The 22666-nt window shown below is 53.1% G+C and overlaps 3 protein-coding genes across 5 annotated transcripts in view; 1 reads left to right on the top strand and 2 right to left on the bottom strand.

The window, feature by feature from the left end:
* The first annotated feature begins 869 nt into the window (after positions 1 to 869).
* Positions 870 to 12772, top strand: MFSD12 (major facilitator superfamily domain containing 12). Its single transcript, XM_066276496.1, has 10 exons — positions 870 to 1320; positions 6478 to 6688; positions 9172 to 9310; positions 9433 to 9615; positions 9899 to 9991; positions 10087 to 10179; positions 10660 to 10830; positions 10917 to 11011; positions 12140 to 12270; positions 12369 to 12772. Coding segments are annotated over exons 1-10 (1416 nt in total). The 5' UTR covers positions 870 to 1022; the 3' UTR covers positions 12371 to 12772.
* A 146-nt stretch (positions 12773 to 12918) lies between these two features.
* TEKTIP1 (tektin bundle interacting protein 1) lies at positions 12919 to 17824 on the bottom strand. The gene is made up of 4 exons (XM_066276508.1): positions 15822 to 17824; positions 13445 to 13683; positions 13227 to 13352; positions 12919 to 13132 (listed from the first exon to the last, which is right to left on the bottom strand). Exons 1-4 carry the CDS (start codon positions 15902 to 15904, stop codon positions 12954 to 12956), a joined length of 627 nt encoding a protein of 208 aa, XP_066132605.1. The 5' UTR covers positions 15905 to 17824; the 3' UTR covers positions 12919 to 12953.
* Positions 17825 to 17963: 139 nt separating this feature from the next.
* Positions 17964 to 22666, bottom strand: part of FZR1 (fizzy and cell division cycle 20 related 1) — a 28133-nt gene continuing 23430 nt past the window's right edge. For 2 of the 3 annotated variants that reach the window (XM_066276469.1, XM_066276482.1), the window contains 5 exons: positions 22462 to 22646; positions 22023 to 22256; positions 21521 to 21625; positions 19875 to 19976; positions 17964 to 19631 (listed from right to left, as the gene is read on the bottom strand). In XM_066276469.1, the coding sequence (XP_066132566.1) occupies positions 19590 to 19631; positions 19875 to 19976; positions 21521 to 21625; positions 22023 to 22256; positions 22462 to 22646 (668 nt within the window). In that variant the 3' untranslated portion in view covers positions 17964 to 19589. The remainder of the gene's footprint in view (positions 19632 to 19874; positions 19977 to 21520; positions 21626 to 22022; positions 22257 to 22461; positions 22647 to 22666) is intronic. The other variant, XM_066276476.1, reaches the window with a different exon arrangement.

Genomic DNA, 22666 nt, shown 5'->3' on the forward strand with positions numbered 1-22666 from the left:
GTCTAGAGCTGAGGAGACTGAGGCCTGGGAAGTTAAGGGGCTTGTCCTAGCTAGGAGGAGGGCTGGTCTGGACTCCATGATTCTGGCCATGCAGTTTTAAAACCACCTCTGGAGGAGATCTGGAGGCTCAGGCCGGAGGCGAGGAAACGTTTGTTAGAACTTGAAACCGCTTGTGCGGTGACCTAGTCTAGGAGGACAGTTGAAGGAGGGCAGGGAGAGTCTGGACCACTGGATTTCTGAGCGCTGGCACCCTCTCTGCTCTAGGCGTATTTCTGGCCTGTGAAATAGGAGAGACTTGCTCCGCCTCCTGCCCAGCTGGGATGAGAAAATCCACCTGGGGCGCTTGGCACAGTCGGTGTTCATTAAATGCCAGCTGATGTTATTATGATGATTATCCCATTATTATCCTTAAAAACTAATTAATTAGAACTAATACTTCTTCTCCTTGTCCAATTGGATCTCTTCCGTCTGGGACTCCACCAGACCTCGTGGAGAGCCGAGCTGGGGCTCAGACCTCGCCCTAACCCACGCCCCAACCTACCCCGTTCTCCCCAACCCACCCCGTTCTCTCCAGACCACATTAGGCCTCATAAAGCGGTGACTAGCTGGGGTGGTGCGGGCCTGGCAGCAGAAGTCTGGGTGGTGGCGACCCTTGCCTTACCCCCAGCTTCGGTGGTGAGGGGGGCTCCCACAATCTCAAGACCGTAGAGCGCTAGGACCATGCAGTTCAGTTTGCTCCTAGTGTGGAGGTCGGGCTAACCAAGAGACCACGCTCATGTCCCCGATGATTGGCTTTCCGGCCCCGGCACACGATCTCGATTGGTGGAGAAAGCCGCTGCTCCTGAGATGCCCCGCCCCCCACGCCTTAGTCTCGGGTCCACCGGCTCAGCTGCCGCAGGCGCTTTCGGCGGGGCGGACGAGGCCGGTGCGGTCTGTGGCTGAGAGAGAGTGGTGTCCACGGCCGGGTTCACGGTCCCGTTTGTGGTGCGTTCGACGTCCCGGCCCGAGCCCGGAGTGCCACCATGGGCCCGGGACCCCCGGCGGCCGGAGCTGGGGCACTCCCGCGGCCGCTGTCGCTGGCGGCGCGGCTGAGCTACGCCGTGGGCCACTTCCTCAACGACCTGTGCGCGTCCATGTGGTTCACTTACCTGCTGCTCTACCTGCACTCGGTGCGCGCCTACAGCTCGCGCGGCGCCGGGGTGCTGCTGCTGCTTGGCCAGGTGGCCGACGGGCTCTGCACGCCCCTCGTGGGCTATGAGGCCGACCGCGCCGCCGGCCGCTGCGCCCGCTGCGGGCCTCGCAAGACCTGGCATCTAGTTGGTAAGTCGCGGCCCAGCCGCCCCTGTTCATCTGCCTCCCTGTTGTGTTGAGCCTCCCCCTCTATGTCTGCCCCAGAGCCTGAGCCTACCCCCTCTGCTTAACTCCCTGCTCCCCTTATGTCTCTCTGTCCCATGGTCTGAACCCCCCCTCCTGTTGTCTGTAACATGGCCTGAGTCTCCTCTGTTTGTCTTCCCCTTGTCCTGAGTCTCTCCCCTCCGTCTGCCTCATTGCTGCTGTCTGACCTGTCAAGTCCCCTTCATCTATCTGACTTGGTGTGATCCTCCAGTGTCGCTTCCCTTTGACCCCTTTGGGCTCCTTGAACCATCTTCAGGTTGGGTCTGACTGCCCAGAGCCTCCTCTGTCAATCTATCTGGTCTGGCTTGACCTTCCCATCTCTCTTTCAGGGTGACCACCAGGACAACTTGGTCTGAGAGAGGGTCAGACTGTCTAGAGCCCCCTCTGTCTGTCGTGTTTATTCCCCCAGTACTCTATCCATCCCCTCCCCCATCTCAAGCAACCTGGCCCTTGGGCATTTTGGGGTAGCCAGGGCAGCTGAGAGACGGGGGGCAGGTGAGACAGAAAGGTCTGAGGTCTGTGCCTGACTAATGAGGATGGGGTCTGCAGGGCAGGTAATGAGGTTGTCCTCTGGCCTGGGGCCTTTGCCCACCTAGAGGGTTATCAGGGAAGTTAGGAGACAGGTCCTGGGGGGTTGGGGCACCCTGCCCTGTGTGCACTAGTGATAAGGCCTGCATCCATGCGTCCCTTCTCTGCCCACTCTGGCCCTGGGCTTTGAGATTAGCTCTGGACACTTTTTCTGCTGTTCCTCCCCTGGCAGGAGTGCCCACCACATCCTGGCACTGGGGGGCCTGCTGGGCATTTCAGGAGGCAGGGCCAGGAATCCTGCCATTTAGAGAATTCTGGGCAGCAGCTTTCTAGAAGGAGGAGGGGGTGGCTGGTATCTTCTTGCCTTTGGGAACAATGACTAGGAAGACAGTGATTTGCCCCAGGCCCTCATAGATGACATTTTTGCAAGGTGCAGCAGATCTCCGATTTCCGATTTCCGAGTGGCCCTAGGGTGACTGGTATCAATATGGCCACATCCAAGGCTGGATTTCAGGTTTGTCAGGTGCTTAGTATGCTGAGATTGTTCTTGGGCCACTTTGGACTGCAGGGACACTCAGACCAGTGTCAGCATCATTTGAAAATAGACATTTGAGGTGTTCCACCTTCAGCTGGTGTTGGGTTTTGCTTGCAGAACTGATCCCAGAGTCTCAAAGGCAGTTTTTTGTTTTTGTTTTTTTTAAAGTTATTTGTTTATTTACTTATTTATTTTGACAGAGACAGAGAGAGAATCAGAGATAGGGATAGACAGGGACAGACAGACAGGAACGGAGAGATGAGAAGCATCAATCATTAGTTTTTCGTTGCGCATTGCAACACCTTAGTTCATTGATTGCTCTCTCATATGTGCCTTGACCGCGGGCCTTCAGCAGACCAAGTAACCCCTTGCTTGAGCCAGTGACCTTGGGTCCAAGCTGGTCAGCTTTTGCTCAAACCAGATGAGCCCGCGCTCAAGCTGGCGACCTCGGGGTCTTGAACCTGGGTCCTCGGCATCCCAGTCCGACGCTGTATCCACTGCGCCATTGCTGGTCAGGCTCAAAGGCAGTTTTTTTTAAATAATAGTAGGATCAACTCATGTTGACAGGTATACAGGTATTTCCTGGGCCAGAGAGATGTGTGGAGTAGTGTGGGGGGGAAGGGCTGTTTTGGGTGGCGTGGGGGGTTGTCAGGGGAAACCTTTCCAAGGAGATGGAGCCAGTGTTGGGAAGGTAGCCCTGGCAGAGGGCACTGCATGTGCAAAATCCCTGAGGTAAGACCTGTTACCAGCTCAGAGCCTCCAGGGCCTTTTGTAGTCAGAGGCCTGGGATATGGTGAGGGTCCTCACAAAGAACTTGATTCCCCCTACAGAGGCAGGGGTTAAGTGGACTGGAGGCATTTTTTTTTTTTAAAGACAGATGCTTCCATTTATTTATTTACTTATTTATTTATTTATTTAGTTAGTTAGTTATTGTGACAGGGACAGAAAGAGACAGAGAGAGGGACAGACAGACAGGAAGACAGAGAGATGAGAAGCATCAGTTCTTCATTGCAGCACCTTAGTTGTTCATTGATTGCTTTCTCATGTGTGCCTTGACTGGGGAGCTACAGCAGAGCCAGTGATCCCTTGCTCAAGCCAACGACCTTGGGTCCAAGCTGGTGAGCCTTGCTCAAAGCAGATGAGCTTGAGCTCAAGGTGGAGACCTCAGGGTCTCAAACCTGGGTCCTCTGTGTCCCAGTCCGACACTATCCACTGCGCCACCGCCTGGTCAGGATGGAGGCATTTTTGTAAATAAAAAAACTGAAGGATTTGTGTTTATGCAAAACAGACTTGAGGGCTGAGTGCTCTGACCAGACAACAGGGTCTATTCTACCTGTACCCCTTTCCCGTCTTGAGGTGGAGGCCCTGTGGGGAGAGAAAGTGGAGGTGGCCCCTCGTGATAGCTGATAAGGTGGCTTGAGCAAAAGTCATTCTGGCAACAATTCCCACTTCTCTATTTGCCCGTGAGTCTGTGGGTGGTAGTGATGAACTCACTCTTTCCCTTAACAAGCCCTCAGTTCCCCCCCTCTAGCTTAGAAAGGACCATCAGAGCGAGACGACATTCTTGTGGGGTCCAGACTGGGATAGGTGCATGGACTGGGTTTCATAAGAAGGAAGCAGAGTTCTGGAGAACAGATGCCTTTGGGTGTTTGTTTTTTAATTTTTATTTATTCATTTTAGGGGGGGGAGAGAGAGAAGGAGGACTAGTGATCTCAGCATTCTGGGTTGACGCTGTATCCACTGCGCCACCACAGGTCAGGTGCCTCTGGGTTTTTTGTTTTTTTTTTGCATTTTTCTGAAGCTGGAAACAGGGAGAGACAGTCAGACAGACTCCCGCATGCGCCCGACCGGGATCCACCTGGCACGCCCACCATGGGGCGACGCTCTGCCCACCAGGGGGCGATGCTCTGCCCATCCTGGGCGTCGCCATGTTGCGACCAGAGCCACTCTAGCGTCTGAGGCAGAGGCCACAGAGCCAACCCCAGCGCCCAGGCCATTTTTGCTCCAATGGAGCCTTGGCTGCGGGAGGGGAAGAGAGAGACAGAGAGGAAGGCGCGGCGGAGGGGTGGAGAAGCAAATGGGCGCTTCTCCTGTGTGCCCTGGCTGGGAATCGAACCCGGGTCCTCCGCACGCTAGGCCGACGCTCTACCGCTGAGCCAACCGGCCAGGGCCGCCTCTGGGGTTTTGAAGTATGAATAGAAGTGTGTGTGTGTGTATGTGTGTGTGTGTGTGTGTGTGTTAAAAGGGCTTATGCAAAGGTATGGAATACTTTGTCTTTGAAGCTGCTGAGGTAGGAAGTAGCTCAGAGTAGTAGGAGCTCCCACTTTCATACATTAACTCTCAATTCTCAGATCTACCTCAGGAAGCAGATATTTCCATTTTCTGCAAGAGACCCCAAGAGGCAAAAATCACATGTCCAAAGCCTCCCAGCCGGGCAGCCTAGCTCCAACAATGGTTAACCGGTCTGAACAGCAACAGGGTGGAATCCAGCCCGGGCAGCACATTCTTCTGACCAGAGTCTGCAGTTGGTGCCTGACCCTGCTCAGCATGTCCCCTCCCAGTTCCAGAGAAATAGCCAGGCTAGTTTTGGTTTCATTTCCTCATCTTAGGGCTCCCCAGGGTCTGGGGATGAGGTCACCTCCAAAGCCTGGGGGAGGAGGGAAGTCCAACTGCCAGACTCCTTCTGGGCGTAGGGGTAGGAGGAAAAGTGACTTAAATAGACCTGGTCCCTACCCCAACAGGCCCACAGTCTGGTGGTATAGGTAGGCAGGAAACAAGCAAGTAAACAAAAGAATTCTCATGTGTGCTGAGGGGTGAGAAGAAAAGCAAGCAGGGTCCAGAATAGAGTGTGTTGAGCGATGAGGAGACTGTTGGTAACTGAGCTGGTCAGGGAGGGCTTCTTTGAGGAAGTGGCATTTGAGTTGAGCCCTGAGGGATGAAAAGGAAAGGAGCAACCCAGACAGAGGGCACAGCATGTGCAAGGTCCTGAGGCAGGACTGTGCCTAGTGTGTTGGAGGAACAGCCAGGAGCTCTGTGTGGTTGGATCAGAAAGAGCAAGGGGGAGAGAGGGAGGAGGGTAGGATAGGGAAGGGATGGGGCAGGTTGTGCAGGACCTTGTGGGCCCCAGGGAGGACTTGGGCTTGTTCTGAGATATTGGAGTGTTTGCCAAGGAGAGGTTCCCTTATGAGCTGATGGGGACTCAAGGACGTCATGGTCCAGCATATCCCGGCCTCCTGACTCCTGCTGGCCCCACAGGATCCTTGATAGGGACTAGGAAAAGGCTTGCTCCTGGGGCAAGACAGAAGGGGGAAGTTGTGGGTGTAAATAGTGTGTCTGTAGTGGGTAGTTTTTCAGGGGACCCCACAGTACCCTTTCAACCTGTTGTGTGACCTCAGATTCTCTGTGCTTTAGTTTCCTCACCTCTCATTAGGTGCAACCCCGGGGAGCCCTGGACTGAAAGAGAGAGAGAGAGAGAGAGACACATCTATTTGTTGTTCCACTTATTTATGCATTCATTGGCTGATTCTTCTATGTGCCCTGATTGGGGATCAGAACTGCAAACTTGATGTATCAGGATGACACTCCAATCACCTGAACTACCCGGCCATGGCCATGGGAGGCCCCATTCTTGCTCCCTGTTATTACCTGGCCATACATCCTGGTCCTGCCCCCTCACCTGATATAGTGTGTGACCTCAGGCCTGCTCCAGCCTGTTCTGAGCTCCACTGGACAAAAGGGGCATATAGCTTGGACTGGTGAGTAGAGGCCTGGCCTCTCTGTCCTGTTCGGCTGTTTGACTTCTAGGGGGCCCTGGATATGCTTCAGTTCTATTTGTCACAGGGGCCATAAGCCTGGGGCACCCTGGGCTGCTCATCCCACATACCTCATTGTGACTTTGGGAGGGTCGCTAGCCTTTTTTGTGTCTCTATTTTATTTCCATCTGGTCATACCCCAGGGCGACCTGGGCCACTTTGGGAAGGCCTGGTGATGTGATCTCCCCTTGCTCTGCCCATCCACAGGCACCATCTGCGTCCTGCTTTCTTTCCCCTTCATCTTCAGTCCCTGCCTGGGCTGTGGGGCAACCACGCCTGAATGGGCCGCCCTCCTCTACTACGGGCCTTTCATTGTCATCTTCCAGTTTGGTTGGGCCGCTACGCAGATTGCCCATCTCAGCCTCATCCCCGAGCTCGTCACCAATGACCATGAGAAGGTGGAGCTCACAGCTCTCAGGTACTACGTTGGCAGGGCAGAGTGGGGAGGGCACACGCATAGCAGGCGAGGACACGGGACCCAGGGCCACCTCTGTGTAGGTGTCTGCTTGGCTGTGTGGCTCTGGGACTCTCAGCCTCAGCTTATACATCTGTAACATAGTATATCAGTCATCTGCTGCTGTTTGTGTAACAAATGACCATAAATCAGCTTCAAGTAGCATGTGTTTATGTTATGGTTTCTATGGGTTAGAAATCTGTCTTGGTTTAGCTAGGTTTTCTGTTTCAGTGTGTCTCGAAGCTTCAGTCAAGGTGATGGCTAGAGCTGGTCTCATCTGAGGCTTGGGGGTCCCTCTACCCTGCTCATGTAGTTGGTGGCAGAATTCATTTTCTTTTTTTAAATTTTATTTATTCATTTTAGAGAGGAGAGAGAGAGAGAGAGAGAGAGAGAGAGAGAGAGAGACGGGGGAGGAGCTGGAAGCATCAACTCCCATATTCCCATATGTGCCTTGACCAGGCAAGCCCAGGGTTTCGAACCGGCGACCTCAGCATTTCCAGGTCAATGCTTTATCCACTGCGCCACCACAGGTCAGGCCAGAATTCATTTTCTTACAGATATAGAGCTCCAGGTGTCTTGCTGATTCTTTGACAGTAGCAGAAGAGTCAGATCTCAGGGTGGCGTAAACCAGTGTTTTTATTTATTTTCTTTTTACGAGACAGAGAGACCACAGGATCAACTTGTAGTTGTGGCACTCTTAGTTATTCATTGATTGCTTCTCATATGTGCCTTGACTAGGGGGCTCCAGCCAAGCCAGCGACCTTGGGCTTAAAACCAGTGACCATGGGGTCATATCTATGATCCCATGCTCAAACCAGATGAGCCCACACTCGAGCAAGGGACCTTAAGGTTTTGAACCTGGGTCCTTAGCGTCCCAGGTCAATGCTCTATCTGTTGTGCCACCACCTGGTCAGGCAGGCCAGTGATCTTTATTTGCTTGTCTGCAAACTGGTGCCAGTCTGCCAGAAATTTTGTGCCAATACGGGTAAGAATTAACCGCCCTGATGGTGTATGAAGATTATAGATCTAGTGATCTTAGTCAAATTTGTTTATGCTTAGGGTGATTTCTGCCTTAGTGGTTCCTAAAATAATTCTATTTTCACTGGTCCCCAAGTATAAAAATGTTGAAAACCAGTAGCTTAAACCCTTTTTTCTAAGAAGCACCTAAAGAGGTCAGGCCTACCCAGGATAATCTTTAATTACATCTGCAAAATATCTTCACCTGTGTCACAGAAGTTGCCTAAAGATGGGAGTGACATCCCATCATATTCACAGATCCCATCTCCAAGGGGAGGGGATTAGGTAGGGCAGGGCCAGGATGTGGAAGTCTTCAGGGCCATCTGAGAATCTTACATGCTACACATGCATACAGTTGGTGCCCAGCTTATTCAACGCTTGCTTGAGGTGTTAAGGAAGGTTATTCTGGATTTGATGATCACAAGAGCATTTACGGAGCACTTGCCGTAAGCCAGGCACAGTTCTAGGCCCTTCACATAAATTATCTCCTTTAATTCTCACAACAAACCCAGGTTGTCATGTGCCCAAGGCCAGAGTGCCTATGGGACGTGTGCAGTAGGAAAAAGGTACAGGAGATGGCAGTTCCAACCATAAGGGACAGCATATGTGAGTGTGGCCAGTGTTGCCGGACCTCAAAGAGCCTGGCTTAATTAGCACCAGGTAAGTGCACGTACTCTTGCTATTAGGGTAGTGTCTTTGTTGAGAGTCCCGCCTGTCTGCAACTTAGCCTCTTTGGCTCCAGTCTGGCCTCCTCCTCTGCCTTTGAGTTCCCATTATAGCCAGGAAATGCAGCACTAATGACAGGGGTTGCTCAATGCCCGGGCCCCTGAGGGCCCCAGAGGATAAGAGACAGGCTAGGGCAAACCAAGTTCTGGTGTGTTTTCTATGTGCAAGTGCTTTAGTGCCAACCTTGTGTCATCTTCACTGTGATCTCTGGGGATAGTATTGTACTTTTAGAAAGGGAAACTGAGTCCTGGTGAGGTCTAGAGGCTGCCCCTCACCTGCCCTTGCCAGTCCCTGGAGGGACTTTGCTCTGGGGCTGCAGGCAGGAGCCTTGGATGATTCTAGACCTTGCCTTGCTGAAGCCCAGAATCTGGGTACCAGGAATTCCAGTCTTCGCTATTGAGCATCTTGAGTTCTCAGACTTGGGTTGTAGTCCTGACTGAGCCCTGCTTTGCTGATTCTCTGAATCTCAGCCCTCTGTCATGGTGGTTGAGGGTCAGAATTGTAAATCATCAGATAACATGCAGGCTAGCTAGCTGGAGCCAGCAGGGGTACCCTGGGGCCACCCAAGGTTCGGTGGCTGAAATCTCCCTTAGGCCAGAGGTTCACCAGATGCCACATCAGCTTTGACTGTATGGCTGCCTGGGAAGGAAGTAGCCATGTGGTTTTCTGGGTTGCTGTGCTGAACCCTTGCCTGTCCACACCAGGTACGCCTTCACCGTGGTGGCCAACATCACAGTCTATGGTGCTGCCTGGCTCCTGCTCCACCTGCAGGCGTCTCCACACATGGGGTCCATCCAGGATGTCAGTGACCAGCTGGGGGTCCAAGATGTGCCAGTGTTTCGGGTGAGCTGGGGCGAGGGTGGGGGGCAAGGATGCTGCTGGCAGAATGGACATTGCCCCAGGCCCTGAACTTGTAAGTTGGGCTGTGATAGCCACTACTGACCCCTCTCCTGCTGGACCCCCAGAACCTCTCCCTGTTGGTGGTGGGCATTGGAGCCGTCTTCTCATTGCTGTTCCACCTGGGCACCAAGGAGGAATGCCAACAGCTAGTGGAGGAGCCAGATGAACACAGCCCCTTGTTGGCTCCCACCACAGCCCGCCCCTTGCTGCTCTGGAAACACTGGCTTTGGCAGCCAGCCTTTTACCAGGTACTTCTTGAGGGCAGAGAGGGCCGGAGTTGATGCCTCCCACCTGGCCCTTACTATGTGGAACTACAGGCAGGGATAGCCAATAAAGCAAACTGCAGATTTTCTATTCCACAGGCAGGGCAGACATTGCTATTCAATTATTGTTCTCTTTTCCACCTGGCCAGCTATGGTCACTGATAGTGGGTCAGGTGGCAGCTGCAACTAGGCTCCTAGTGTCTGCTACTGGTGGGAGTGGAGACGGGCCCTGTCTGACCCCTGAACCAGTCCCTCTGTCTGCCCATAGGTGGGCTTGCTGTACATGAGCACAAGGCTCATTGTGAACCTGTCCCAGACATACATTGCCATGTACCTCACCTACTCCCTCAACCTGCCTAAGGTGAGCTGGGTAGGGTGGCCTAGGGATGTGGGGTGGGATCTGAGCCCAAGGAGCCCCACCTGACTGACACACCTTTGCCCACTCTGTCCCAACAGAAGTTCATCGCCACCATCCCATTGGTGATGTATCTCAGCGGTTTCTTCTCCTCCTTCCTCATGAACCCAGTCAACAAATGGATCGGGAGGAATGTGAGTGTGTGGGTCAGTGAGGAACAGTGGGGGAATATCACAGATAAGGATCCTTGGAACTCAGATGCACAGAACCCAGGTGATTCCAAATCTTGGCCTCTACACCTTGTAGATGCCCTGTGTCTTGGACCCATGTTCTAGAATCCTGGCTTCTGAGGGTCTTGTGGCTGCAGAGCTCTATAATTTTCTGTGATAAGCAGTTTACTAGTCAGGGTGGCTCTTGAGTACTTAGAATGTGGCAGGCATGACTGAAGACCTGAATGTTTCATTTTATTTAATTGGTTTGCATTTAAAATGTAAGTAGCCATCTGTCTCTAGAATGTCAGTTGTCTGGTAACATCAGAGCTGGGGGACTCTTTAGGGATGGGCCAACTTGACCCCCTTACTCTCTGGGATTTGGGGCAGTGGATTGAAGACCAAAGAAGTCTTCAGGCTAGGAGCTGCACAGTGAGACAGGCCTGCTTCTGGTCTCTTCTGCAGATGACTTACTTTGCGGGTCTCCTGGTGATCCTGGCCTTTGCGGCCTGGGTGGCACTGGCAGATGGGCTGGGTGTGACTGTGTATGCAGCAGCTGTGATGCTGGGCATTGGCTGTGCCACCATCCTTGTCACCTCACTGGCTATGACAGCTGACCTCATTGGCCCCCACACGGTAGGGCTGGTGGGCAAGGCTGGGTGGGGGTTGGGGACCAGGGCCCAGGCCATAGGTGCTGACCTTCCTGCCTGTGTCCCCCCCAGCACAGTGGAGCCTTCGTGTACGGTGCCATGAGCTTTTCAGATAAGGTGGCCAATGGGCTGGCAGTCATGTTCATCCAGAGCCTGCACCCCTGTTCGTGAGTGTGACTCATTTATTAACTTATTTAACAAAAGTGTCCTGAGTATGTGCTAGGCACTGCTGTAGCTCTAAGGATTTGGTGTGGACAAGAGATCCCACCCTGGTGGAGTTCACAGGCCTGGGACACCTGGTTCTTTCTGACCTCAAGCACTTCGTTTTTTCATTTAACAAACTCCAAGTCTATTGTGTGCCAATTCTGAGGGCACATCAAATAGGTGTATTGGGGGAATGTAAGTGGACAGTGCTACAGGGTAGCCAGAATCTGTGTCACTCAGAACGTGGGGTTTCAGATCTGTGATTTTGGATCACTGAGTTTTTGCTTTATCTGGGAACTAGAACCAGCCTGGTCCTCTGTCATTAACGAGCTGGGGGTAATACCAGCCACATTAATCATAGGAATAAATGTGTGATCCAGACCAGTGACCAGAGGTATGAGACACCACATATGGAGGCCTGACTAGTACAGGAGGCCAGGGAGGACTTCTTTGAGGAGGTGACATCAGTCTTGAGATCTGGTGGATATCAAGGAGTACTAGAAAATGGAAATAGCCAGTGAAAAGGCCCTGGGGTAGGACCAGGCTTGATGTGTTGGAAGGCAGGATGGAAGCCCATGTGACTGCAGCAGAGTGAGTGAAGAGGAGTGAAGGTGGGGAGAGGTTGGGAGCAAGTTAAGCAGGGCCTTGTGGAGGATTTGGGCTTCTACCCCAAGGGAGTTGGGAGCAGTGGAGGGCTCTGGGCAGAGGGGGGGGGGGCTGTCACAGGTGTTCATAGGCACCCACTTGTGGCCGCCTTCGGGAGAACAGTCTGTGGAAGGTGAGGGCTGGAGCCTGGGGACCAGGGTGAAAGCATCTATCTACACTGGTCCAGGTGGGTAATGATGGGCTGGACCATTGGAGGTAGAGGAGGGAGCAGTGGCCAGATTCCCTGAGGAGCCCCATCTATCTGACTTTGAAGGCAGAGCTGGCAGTATTAGCTAAAGTGCTAGATATGGGAGGAAAAAAGGGGGTCAAGGGTGACCCCAGGTTCTGGCCTGAGTGCTTGGAAAGATGAGGCTGCCAAGGTCCAGGCTGAGGCTGGAAGGTCCCCACAACTGTCCACTCACCTGCTTTGTCCTCCCCTACCCCAGCTCGGAGCTCTGCTGCAGGGCCTGTGTGGGCTTCTACCACTGGGTGATGGTGGCTGTGACAGGTGGCGTAGGCGTGGCTGCCACACTTTCTCTGTGCAGTCTTCTTATCTGGCCCATCCGCCTGCGGAGCTGTAAGTCGTACACATCCCCCTCTATTCTCAACCTGGCCATGGGTGAGAGGTCTGGGGCAGGCCCTACGCTTACTAACCCTACCCTGTTCCTCTTGCAGGAGCTCCTGGAGCCAACCCTGACATTCTCCATGGCCTCCCTTCCTATGCAAATGAGCCATAACTGCACATTCCATGCCCTGCAACTTTGGTCCCCAACCCTTGCCTTCCTTGCCTGGCTGCAGGGATGGTGGGTGAGAACAGGATGGGCTGAACACCAGTGGCTCATCTCTGCTGGGGCAAGACACTTCACTAGGCCCTCTGGTATCCAGGGGCCCATGGGTGTGGGGTTGTCCAAGCCTAACTATAACGGATGGCTTGGGGTGCCCTCTATGTTGCATGGGGTCAGGATGTGATGGTTCTGGGGCCCAAGGCTGCCCTGAGCTCAGCCCCAGCTCCACCTCTCCCCTGGCCCAGCTGGGGTCTCTATGGCACTGCTGACTGATTAAAGCACCACTCACGGTGAGGACTGGCCTCAGCTGTCTGCCTGAACCTGGGATGGGAAGGGCAGCGGGGCTCTTGCCCTGGACCTCTGGTTGCTGGGGGCTTGACTAACTCCCTTTACCTGACCAACCAGTTCCCTGGTCCCCAGATGTGGACAGACACCAGAGCAGAGGTGCAGTGTCCCCACAAAGAGACGGTCTTTATCAGAGAGTGGGCGTGGCCATGGGTGGGTGCTGCCGGCCAGTGGATGGGCAGTAGGGTTCCAGGTCCCACTGCCGGTAGTTCTGGGCTGTATAGCGTGGACGCTGCGGTGCCGACAGGTAGGGCACGTAGTCTGACACACCCCTCAGGGGCTCTACCACATATTGGTGCCTGTTGACCACTGTGGAGTAAGACCCAGGTCAACTTCTAGCTCCAGCTTCCTGGACCCAAGCAGTTTCAACTCCACCCTTTGGCCCCTGTGATGCCAGCCTCACCATATTCCTTGCCCCAGATGGGTCTGTCTTGCCACAACATGGTCCCCCACCTCGTGCTGGGGGTCCTGTACTGGGAAGGCACGATGGAGTCGTACCAGGCAGTCTCCTGGAGGTGCTGGGTGTGGGCTGCAGGTAGAGTCAGGGAGGTCATCGTCATCTCTGGCCCTTATCCTCCCCTCAGGGCTGGCCTTGGTCAAAGCAGGTGGCCAGGCACTCACCCAAGGGCATGCTGTGCTTCTGGTGGCTGTAGCATCCATGCCAGCGGGTGTAAGCCTCTCGGTAGGGGTTGTCCAGGGCCCTTGGGAACGTGAACCAGGCTTCGCGGGAGTCCGAATTGGTTAGGCCTGTGTACCACAGCTGGCCAGCTGAGTCACATCCCATGGGTGTGTATTCCCAGCGCACTGCCTGCTTGATGGCTGGTGTCCAGCGGGGCCCCTCCAGGGACAGGTAGTCATCACTAAGGGTTGGGAGAGGGGATAGAGGCTAAGCCTGTGACCATCCCTTGCCCCTTCCTGAACCACAGCTTGCTCATCTCTAGAATGGGCCTTTTACCTTCATTGCCACGTTGTGACATGGAGGGTGCAAAAAGACCTGGCCAACACGGCAAAGGACCTTCCTCCATCTCCAAGTTGGCAGAGTTCTCACTCCAGTAGACTCAAAACTAGAAACACGTTTCATAAAAGGTGGGGTGAGCCTGATCAGTTCTGAACATCAGTCTCAGGACCTGACACGGACTGATTTGCCATCCAAAAGGACATTTCAAGATCACTTGCGGTGCCCTACCCTTTTGAAACAAATTTTTCTGAACTACAAAATGAACATGGTTTGTAAAATGCAATTAAAAATGCTCTAAAGTAATACACCACGAACAAGTATTCCCTTACTCAGCTGCCAGCCTGGACCTAGGCTGCCATTCTAATTTCTGCCTTTCAGAAGTAGGCAGTGCGTGCATGTGTCCCTACTAGTACAGAAATATGGGAACTTACTACAGTTTCACATCTTTTAAGTATTCGTGGAAATGGGGCCCTGGCCAGTTGGCTCAGTAGTAGAGCATCGGCCTGGTGTGCAAAAGTCCCAGGTTCAATTCCCGTCCAGGGCACACAGGAGAAGCGCCCATCTGCTTCTCCACCCCTCCCCCTCTCCTTCCTCTCTCCCCTCTCGCAGCCAAGGCTCCATTGGAGCAAAGATGGCCCAGGCGCTGGGGATGGCTCCTTGGCCTCTGCCCCAGGCGCTAGAGTGGCTCTGGTCACGACAGAGCGATGCCCCCTGGTGGGCGTGCCGGGTGGATCCCGGTAGGGTGCATGCTGGAGTCTGACTGCCTCCCGTTTCCAGCTTCAGAAAAATACAAAATAAATATTCTTGGAAATGGAGTAGCACAAAGGGCACTTACTCATTTTTGTTTTTATAGCTGCAGAATATCCTGACTGAAACACTTAACTAATGGATACTATACCTAGGTTGTGTCCTCCAGGATTCACATCCAACTGGAACCTCAGCATATGACCTTATTTGGAAAGTGGGTCTTAGCAGATAAAATTAAGATGTCACAGTGGGGGTAGGGTGGCCCCTGCTTTTTTAAAAATTTTTATTTATTTTAGAGAAGGGGGAGGAGCAGGAAGCATCAACTCCCATATATGCCTTGACCAGGCAAGCCCAAGTTTTTTTTTTTTCTTCTTCTTCTTCCACCCCCTAAGCCCAGGGTTTTGAACCTGCGACCTCAGCATTCCAGGTTGATGTTTAATCCACTGTGCCACCACAGGTCAGGCCTTTTTTTTTTTTTTTTTTTTAAACGAGGTAAGATCATGAGACAGACTCCTGCCTGCGCCCCCACTGGGATCCATCTGGCAACACCCGTCTGGGGCTGATGCTCAAATCAACTGAGCTATCCTCAGTGCCTGGGGTGATGCTTGAACCAGCTGAGCCACTGGCTGTGAGAGAATGGGGAGAGGGGAAGAGATGCAGATGGTTGCTTCTCATAGATGCCCCTTGACCAGGGATTGAACCTGCGATGTCCACATGCCAGGCCAATGCTCTATCCACTGAGCAAACTGGCCAGGGCCTGATGTCTTTGTAAGGAGGGAACTCTGTGGACATAGACACATAGATGGAAGGATAGATGGAGTGCTGTGTCTATAAGCCAAAGAACACCAAGACTTGCCAGTAAATCACCAGGAGCTAGAATGTGGAACAGATTCTCCCTCAGTCTCAAAGGGAACTAGCCCTGCTGATCCCTTGATCTTGGGACTTATGGCTTCTAGAACTGGGAGAATTTCTGGTGTTTAAGCTGCCCAGTGTGTGGTGTTCTGTTATAGCAGTCCCAGGAAACTCCTAGATAACCTAGTTTCTCAGTTTGTTGTGTGTGCGCATAGTTGTGTTTACAGTGAGTGATCATGTGTGACCTGTGCACACCCCTGCCAATCTCCAAGCCTGCCTTGCTCTAACCACTTGTAGGGAGGAGAGGACCCAGGTGCAGGTGAGTGGGAGATGTAGCACCAACATACCTTTTATGAAGAATTAGTGAGACATGGAAGAAGCCACACCAAATCCCATCATGTGACCCAAAGAGACTTTGTCTGGGACAGGGCAAGTACTCACCTGTAGAGAGGTGCTGGGAAGTCCATTTCAAGGGTCCCCTGGGGGACACAGGGCTTGATAGCTTCCTGCTTCAAGGTCTGCATGTCTGCCTCTGGGTTCCTGAGTGCTCTTGCCTAGAAGGCCTATGAGGTCATTGTTGACAGCAACAAAGACCATCCTCTGTATCCTGGCAATGCTGCTGGTGGTCTTGGCACCCCTGTAGACCGCTCCCTCCCTCCCTCCCACCCTAGCTGAGGGGCTGAAGGAGATGGGGCCACTTGGGTGGCTTGGGGCTCAGTGCTCCCCTGACCCCCTCCCCACATGGGGGTCTCTAAGCCAAATGGAGCTTCTGAATTTTGCTCCTGCATCCTTAGTTTCACCTTTCCAGACATGGGTTAGGACCCGTGTCTCCAACTCCTCCCTTATTCTCAACCCACCCCATCCAGTCCTTGATCTGTTCTAAAATACATCAGAACAAAACCTGCAAAGTTCAACCTGTGGTGGCGCAGTGGATAGAGCATTGACCTGGAAATGCTGAGGTCGCTGGTTCGAAACCCTGGGCTTGCCTGGTCAAGGCACATATGGGAGTTGATGCTTCCAGCTCCTCCTCCCTGTCTCTCTCCCCTGTCTCTGTCTCTCTTCCTCTCTTCCTCCTCTCTAAAATGAATAAAAATTAAAAAAAAAAGTAAAACCAAAACCTGCAAAGTTCATAGCATGATTCACAATAACCAGAAAGTGGAAACAACCCAAATGCCCACAGACCAAATAAACATAACTTGGTTTATCCACACACTGGATATCAGCCATGAAAGGGTGTGGAGAACTGACACTTGCTACAATGCAGATGAACCTTGAACACATGATGCTCAGTGAGAGAAGCCAAACACAAAAAGGCCGCACCGTGTGTGATTACATTTATGTGAAATGTCCGGAACAGGCACATCCAGAGACAGAAAGTGGGTTTATGTTTGCCAAGGGCTGGGTGGTGACTGCTAATGGACATAGGTTTTCTTTTTGGGGTGATGGAAATGTTCTGAAATTAGAGGTGCTGTTTACACATTGTGAATGCACTAAATGCCACCAAACTGTTCAGTTTAAGATGGTAAACTATAAATTAAGCATACTTTACCACAATTAAGAAACAAAACAAAGTCCAGATTCTGCCCTCCTATTACCACCTCCACTCGGTCCTGGCCAATCATATCACTGACCTGGCAGAGCCTCCTCTGTGGCCTCTCTGGGCCACTGCACCAGTGGTTAGGCCTCCACACAGTGATCTTCTCAACTCAGTACCATCCCCCTCCCTCATGGTAGAGACCCAGGATGACCCGCCCAGACCTTTCTCTGCCCTCGCTTCCTCTCCTCGCTCATTCTGCACCAGTCACAGGGGCCTCCTCACTGTTCTTAACACACCAGGAACTCTCCTCCCCAGAACGTTTGCACAGGCAGTGCCCATTACCAGGAAAGACTGCCCAGGTGTCTCCTGCTCTTTAAATTCTTGCTCAAATATTAGGTTTGTAGCAAGCCCTGGATTCAAAGCTGTCCTTTCTCAAAACCTCCTACCTTTGTCACATAGCACACACACCCCTCTCTCACCCAAGAACAGATCTTGGGATCTGGTCTGTTTTGTTCCCAGCACCTAGCGCGGGGATCTTCACCTGCAGGGAAGGGCCTGGAATGCTCCACCAGTCATGGGCAGGTGCAAGGTCTGCTCACCTCTGCCTTGGGCTCTCAGGGCCTCACTCTTAACTCTTACCCCTTTATCAAAAAAGGCTACATTAAACGATCAAAGGACACCTGACATACCTTGCTTATACCACCCAACCCTTCAACCTTGCCCAAATACAGACGCTGGGTAGGAGATGCTTTGGTCATGTCAGGTGGAGGTGGCAGCAGTGCCTGCTCTGCCCCCACCTCACTGCCTGTGGAAACTACCCTCTCCCCCAGCCCTGTGGGCACCTCTTCCCCAGCTGGACTGCAAGGACCAGCATGAAAGGACATCATCCTCACCTCCACTAGACTACAAGGTCAGGGACACTGGCATCCCTCAAAGACAGCTCACAGGGTAGACTGCTCACCACCTGGTCTGGGGCCCCCAGTGTGTGCAGACTGGAGCTGTCAGCCACCTCAGCTAGGGACCAGAAAGATGAACAGCCAGCCCTAGCCATGCACAAGCCCATGCCTGGTTTAATGACAATGATACTGCATCAGACGAAAAACAAGGCTTGCCGGGCAGCCCACCAGTCTCGCAGGCAGAGGACATACATTTCACACTGTTCGTCTCAACTCCCAGGTACAAGTCCTACTCATAGAGCCAGCCCCTGGGCAAGCTTCACATGGTGATGGTGTGACAGAGAAAGATCATTTTCTTATTAAAAAAAAAAGTAAACAAAAATAAGATGCTGATCAACCAAAATACATCTATATACAGTGTCCTGGCTTGAGGCTGCAGCATGCAGATGCTCAAATGGGGCATGGGAGGCAGGGTTCCACCCTTCCCCAAATCCACAGAGATTTAACTAATCACTCCTCCTAAATGAAGGCTTTAAAAGCTGTGACCCTGTATCACCCCCAGGCATAATGGGTGGGCTGTGCCCCTCCACAACTAGCTTTAAACATTTCTGGGACCCATCTACAAAACACAGAGAAAATTGCAAATACATATATACACATGCACACACATGGCCAATTGCAAGGGGAACACTAGAGTGGGGCCTCGAAGCAGAGCCAGAGCGATCCCCACTCTGCCCCAGGACTGCCTTCCATTCTGAGGATGGATGGGGCTGCTCAGGACCCTGGCCATACCTGGATCCTCCTCTCTCCCTCTGATTTCTCCAGATCTGGAAATGAGATGGTGCACAGGTACTGGGCAGAGGATGACAAGGTGGGGGTAGGGTTAACCTGGGAAGCTTCTGGGAGGACCAGTGGGTACCCGCCCTCTCCCTGGCTTCCACAGGGCCACGGGCACAGATGGACAGGACACAATGGCACAGCCTAATGGGGATGAAGCTGGAGAGGGTGAGGCACCACCCTTAGGTCACCTGGATCTGTATACCAGCAAGCCACAGGAACCATAGTCCCACTGGTGATAGAGCTCAGCTGTGACCCCATTAGTAACAAGAACAGGGCAGGGTCAGGGCAAGCACTTCATGGTGAGTAGATTCAACTTCAGATTTCCTTGAACAAGTCCATCTCAAGATGACCTCCTCTGGTGCAAAGCCTGCCTGGGGCCTGCTTCTGATGCCCGGCCCCTAGTAAAGTCACCAGGATGACTGCCAGCACACGCAGAGGCGGCCACAAAGAGACCTATTAGGAGCGTCCTGTTGATCCATGGGTTGACCTGAGCCGTCCTACTGCTGGGCCCCTCCTAGCTGACCAGCTTGGCATCCAGCTGTCTGTCCTGTTGGAGGCGTGGGTGGTGGCAGTAGTGGTGAACCCATACTTCCGGAAAGAGCATGCAGCCCAACAAGGTGGTGATGGACACAAAGGGAAGATGGCAGGGGTCCAGGGAGGCGTCCATCCCCATCTGAGTGCAGGTCAGAGCTGGGGCCATGGGCTTCCTAGTGTGGAGGGACCTGGAAGCCCTGTGCCTGCTGGTGCCCAACAATATCCCCGCCCCAAACACCGCTGACAGGGTTCACAATCAGGCTTTAATGAGAATCTTCAGGGTCTCTCTGGGCCTGGCTCCCCGCCCACCTGGCTGCTTCCTCTGGGGACATGTGCAGGAAGGGAGGGTCATGCACATGATGACAGGTGGTGCTCCTCTGCCCTGATGGCTTGGCCTGTGGTTTACCGGATCCTGGTGAAGAGGTTGAGGACGGACACAGATTCCTGCAGAGCACACAGGAGGGAAAGCTGAGCCCACAGCTGGAGGAGAACAGATGCTTTGGGCCGGAGAAACATGAGTAGTCACTATTGTTTCCTGGCACTGAGAGCACCTGGCTGGGGGTGCAGAGCCATACAGGAACACAGAGAGGGGCGCAGGGGCCTCAGGGGGAAGTTATAGCAGTTTGGTGAATAGGGCTGACAGGCTAAGGGGACACACATGGGGGAACACCTGCAGCTGATACCGACCCACTTTACCTTTGTTGAACGGGTTTTGCTAAAGACATTCCAGAACCTCAGGGTTTCGTCTCCAGCACCAGTGACAATGGCCTCTCCATCAGGGGACATAGCCTACAGGAAGAGAGACCTTCATTGTCCCTGTGCTCTGCAGCTAGCCCCATGGATGGAGCCCATTTTGGGGAGAGGGCAGGGGGAGCCAAACCCTTATGAAAGCCAAAAACAGGATGCCCCTGCCCCCCACCCGGGAGGGTGGGTCTATTGTTTGCACTAAGGCAAAGGACATGACGGTTTAAGCAAAGAACATTTCTTCTGGAAAGAAAGAAAACAGTTGAGGAAGGACTGTGTTTGGAGAGGGTCTCCTGTCCCCAGGCACATGCAAATAGGTGAACCATTCTCAGACATTAAAATTTTATTTATTTATTAATTTGAAAGAGAGCAAGCGAGGGAAAGAGAGAGAGAGAGAGAAAGAGAGAGAGAGAGAGAGAGACATTGATTTGTTGTTCCACTTATTTTTGTATTCATTGGTTGATCTTGTATGTGCCCTGATTGGGGATCAAACCTGAAACCTTGGCGGATCAAGGACGATGCTGTAACCAACTAAGCTACCAGGCCAGAGACTCAGAGATTTTCTGAATAGTTGGGTGGGGTTTAATTGTGCTTCTTCATATATATATTTTGTTAAAGATAAACTAATGGGGCCTGACCAGGCAGTGGCGCAGTGGATAGAGCACTGGACTGGAATCCAGAGAACCCAGGTTCGAAACCCTGAGGTCGCCGGCTTGAGCGCGGGCTCATCTGGTTTGAGCACAGCTCACCAGCATGAACCCAAGGTCGCTGGCTTGAGTAAGGAGTCACTCAGTCTGCTATAGGCCCCTGGTCAAGCACATATGAGAAAGCAATCAATGAACAACTAAGGTGCCACAACGAAGAATTGATGCTTCTCATCTCTCTCCCTTCCTGTCTGTCTATCCCTATCTGTCCCTCTCTCTGTCACACACATACAAAAATAAATAATAAATAAATGTGTTTCTTAAAAAAAAAAAAGAGATAAACTAATGGGGTCTTGGCCAGTTGGCTCAGTGGATAAAGTGTAGGCCCAGTGTGTGGATGTCCCAGTTTAATCCCTGGTCAGGACACACATGAGAAATGACCACCTGCTTCTCTTCCCATCCCTCTTCCCTTTCTCTCTTTCCCTCTTGTAGCCAGTAGGTTGACTGGTCCGAGCAGAGGCCCAAGGCAGAGGATAGCTCAGTTGGTCTGAGTATTCGCCTGAGGCACTGAGGATAGCTCAGCTGATTCAAGCATCGGCCCCAGATGGGGGTTGCTGGGTGGATCTGGTTGGGGTGCATGTAGGAGTCTATCTCCCCTCCTCTCACTTAAAAGAAAAAGAAAAAACTAATGTGTGGAGATTCTCAGGGCAGAGCTGCCCTTCCTCACAGACCTGAGGAGTTCAGAAACATAGATTTAAAGTGATAACACAACCAACATCAAAAGCAGAACAAAGTGGCCCTGTTTTTGGGACCAGACATGGGAACTGGTCTGGATTATCCCACCCCCACTCCAAAGACCCAGGTTGGGGAAACTTCCAGCTGGATCTGTACCCAGCCTTCCTAGGGGCCCAGTGCTGGGTCTGGGACCCACCAGTGTAGACTCACCAAATATAGAACCCGGTAGGAGTGCCCGGTCAACTTGGCCACCTGGGTCAGGGACGGGTACTTCCAGACCAGGATCTGGTTCTGTGAGTAGCCATGTGTACTCACCTGGGGGGTAGAGAGAGGGCTATCAGAACCTGGGGCTCTCCTCCCACAAACCCACAGCTCAGACACAAGCTGTCCACTCCCCCTGATGCACCCAATGAAGAGCAAGGACACCTGGACTGGCTTGGCTCCTTAATCTCCAACTCTGGTTGATGACTGGAGGGTAACAGGAAGCTACAGCACCCAGAGCTCAGCCTCTCCTGATGGTCAGTAGGCATGGGCGCCCAGATTGGGGCGGACACCTCCAGACTGAGATCTGGTTCTATGACCTGAGTGGCAGGGGCCTGGTTTCACCCCAGAATCTAAGGGGAGGCCATGCTGTGGCCCAGGGTTCCTGCTCCCATACGTTCTTGTGCATGCCACAAGGTACACCCCAGCTGGATCTGCACCCTGTACTTACCAGCTCGTTGGCATGCTTAGACCAGGCCAGGTTGCACACCTGGGAGCCTGTGTCTATGCACTGCAGCGGCTGCCCTGTGAGTGTGTTCCAGAAGCGGATGCAGCGGTCAGCTGTGCCACCGCCGGATGCCAGCAGCCCGTGCTGGTGTGGGGACCAGGCTATAGCCTTCACAGCCGCCAGGTGCTCCGTGTACTGCTGCACAGGACTCAGGCTTGAGTGGTTCCAGACCAGCAGCTGGTGGTGGGTGTGGGTGTGGGGGCAGCAGCTGTGAGACCCCCAAGTGGCTGTGGCCCCAGGGGAGAAGATGAATGGCCTCACCCCAATTCATCATGGTCCTCCCTCAGGGTATATCCTTATCAACCCTGCTCTATGGATGGGGGCTGGCCTGCTGGGTGGAACAACCCAGAGGCTGGGACAGTGAGGGGCCCAGGGCATCTACCTTGTTGTCATTGCCTCCTGAGGCGAGAAGCTGGTGGTCAGTGGACCACTTCAGCCCACACACCTCCTGCCGGTGGCCTTGCAGCCTCCGCTCAGACTGAAGAGGTGGGGTACGGATGTCCCTTTGCAGGATCATGCGATCCCGGCTCCCAGATGAGAGCTGGTCGGCATTCCAGGCCAGCGCCCCTGGAATCCAGGCAGAAGGT

Source organism: Saccopteryx bilineata, chromosome 1 (genome assembly GCF_036850765.1).
Source record: "Saccopteryx bilineata isolate mSacBil1 chromosome 1, mSacBil1_pri_phased_curated, whole genome shotgun sequence".
Classification (NCBI taxonomy): domain Eukaryota; kingdom Metazoa; phylum Chordata; class Mammalia; order Chiroptera; family Emballonuridae; genus Saccopteryx; species Saccopteryx bilineata.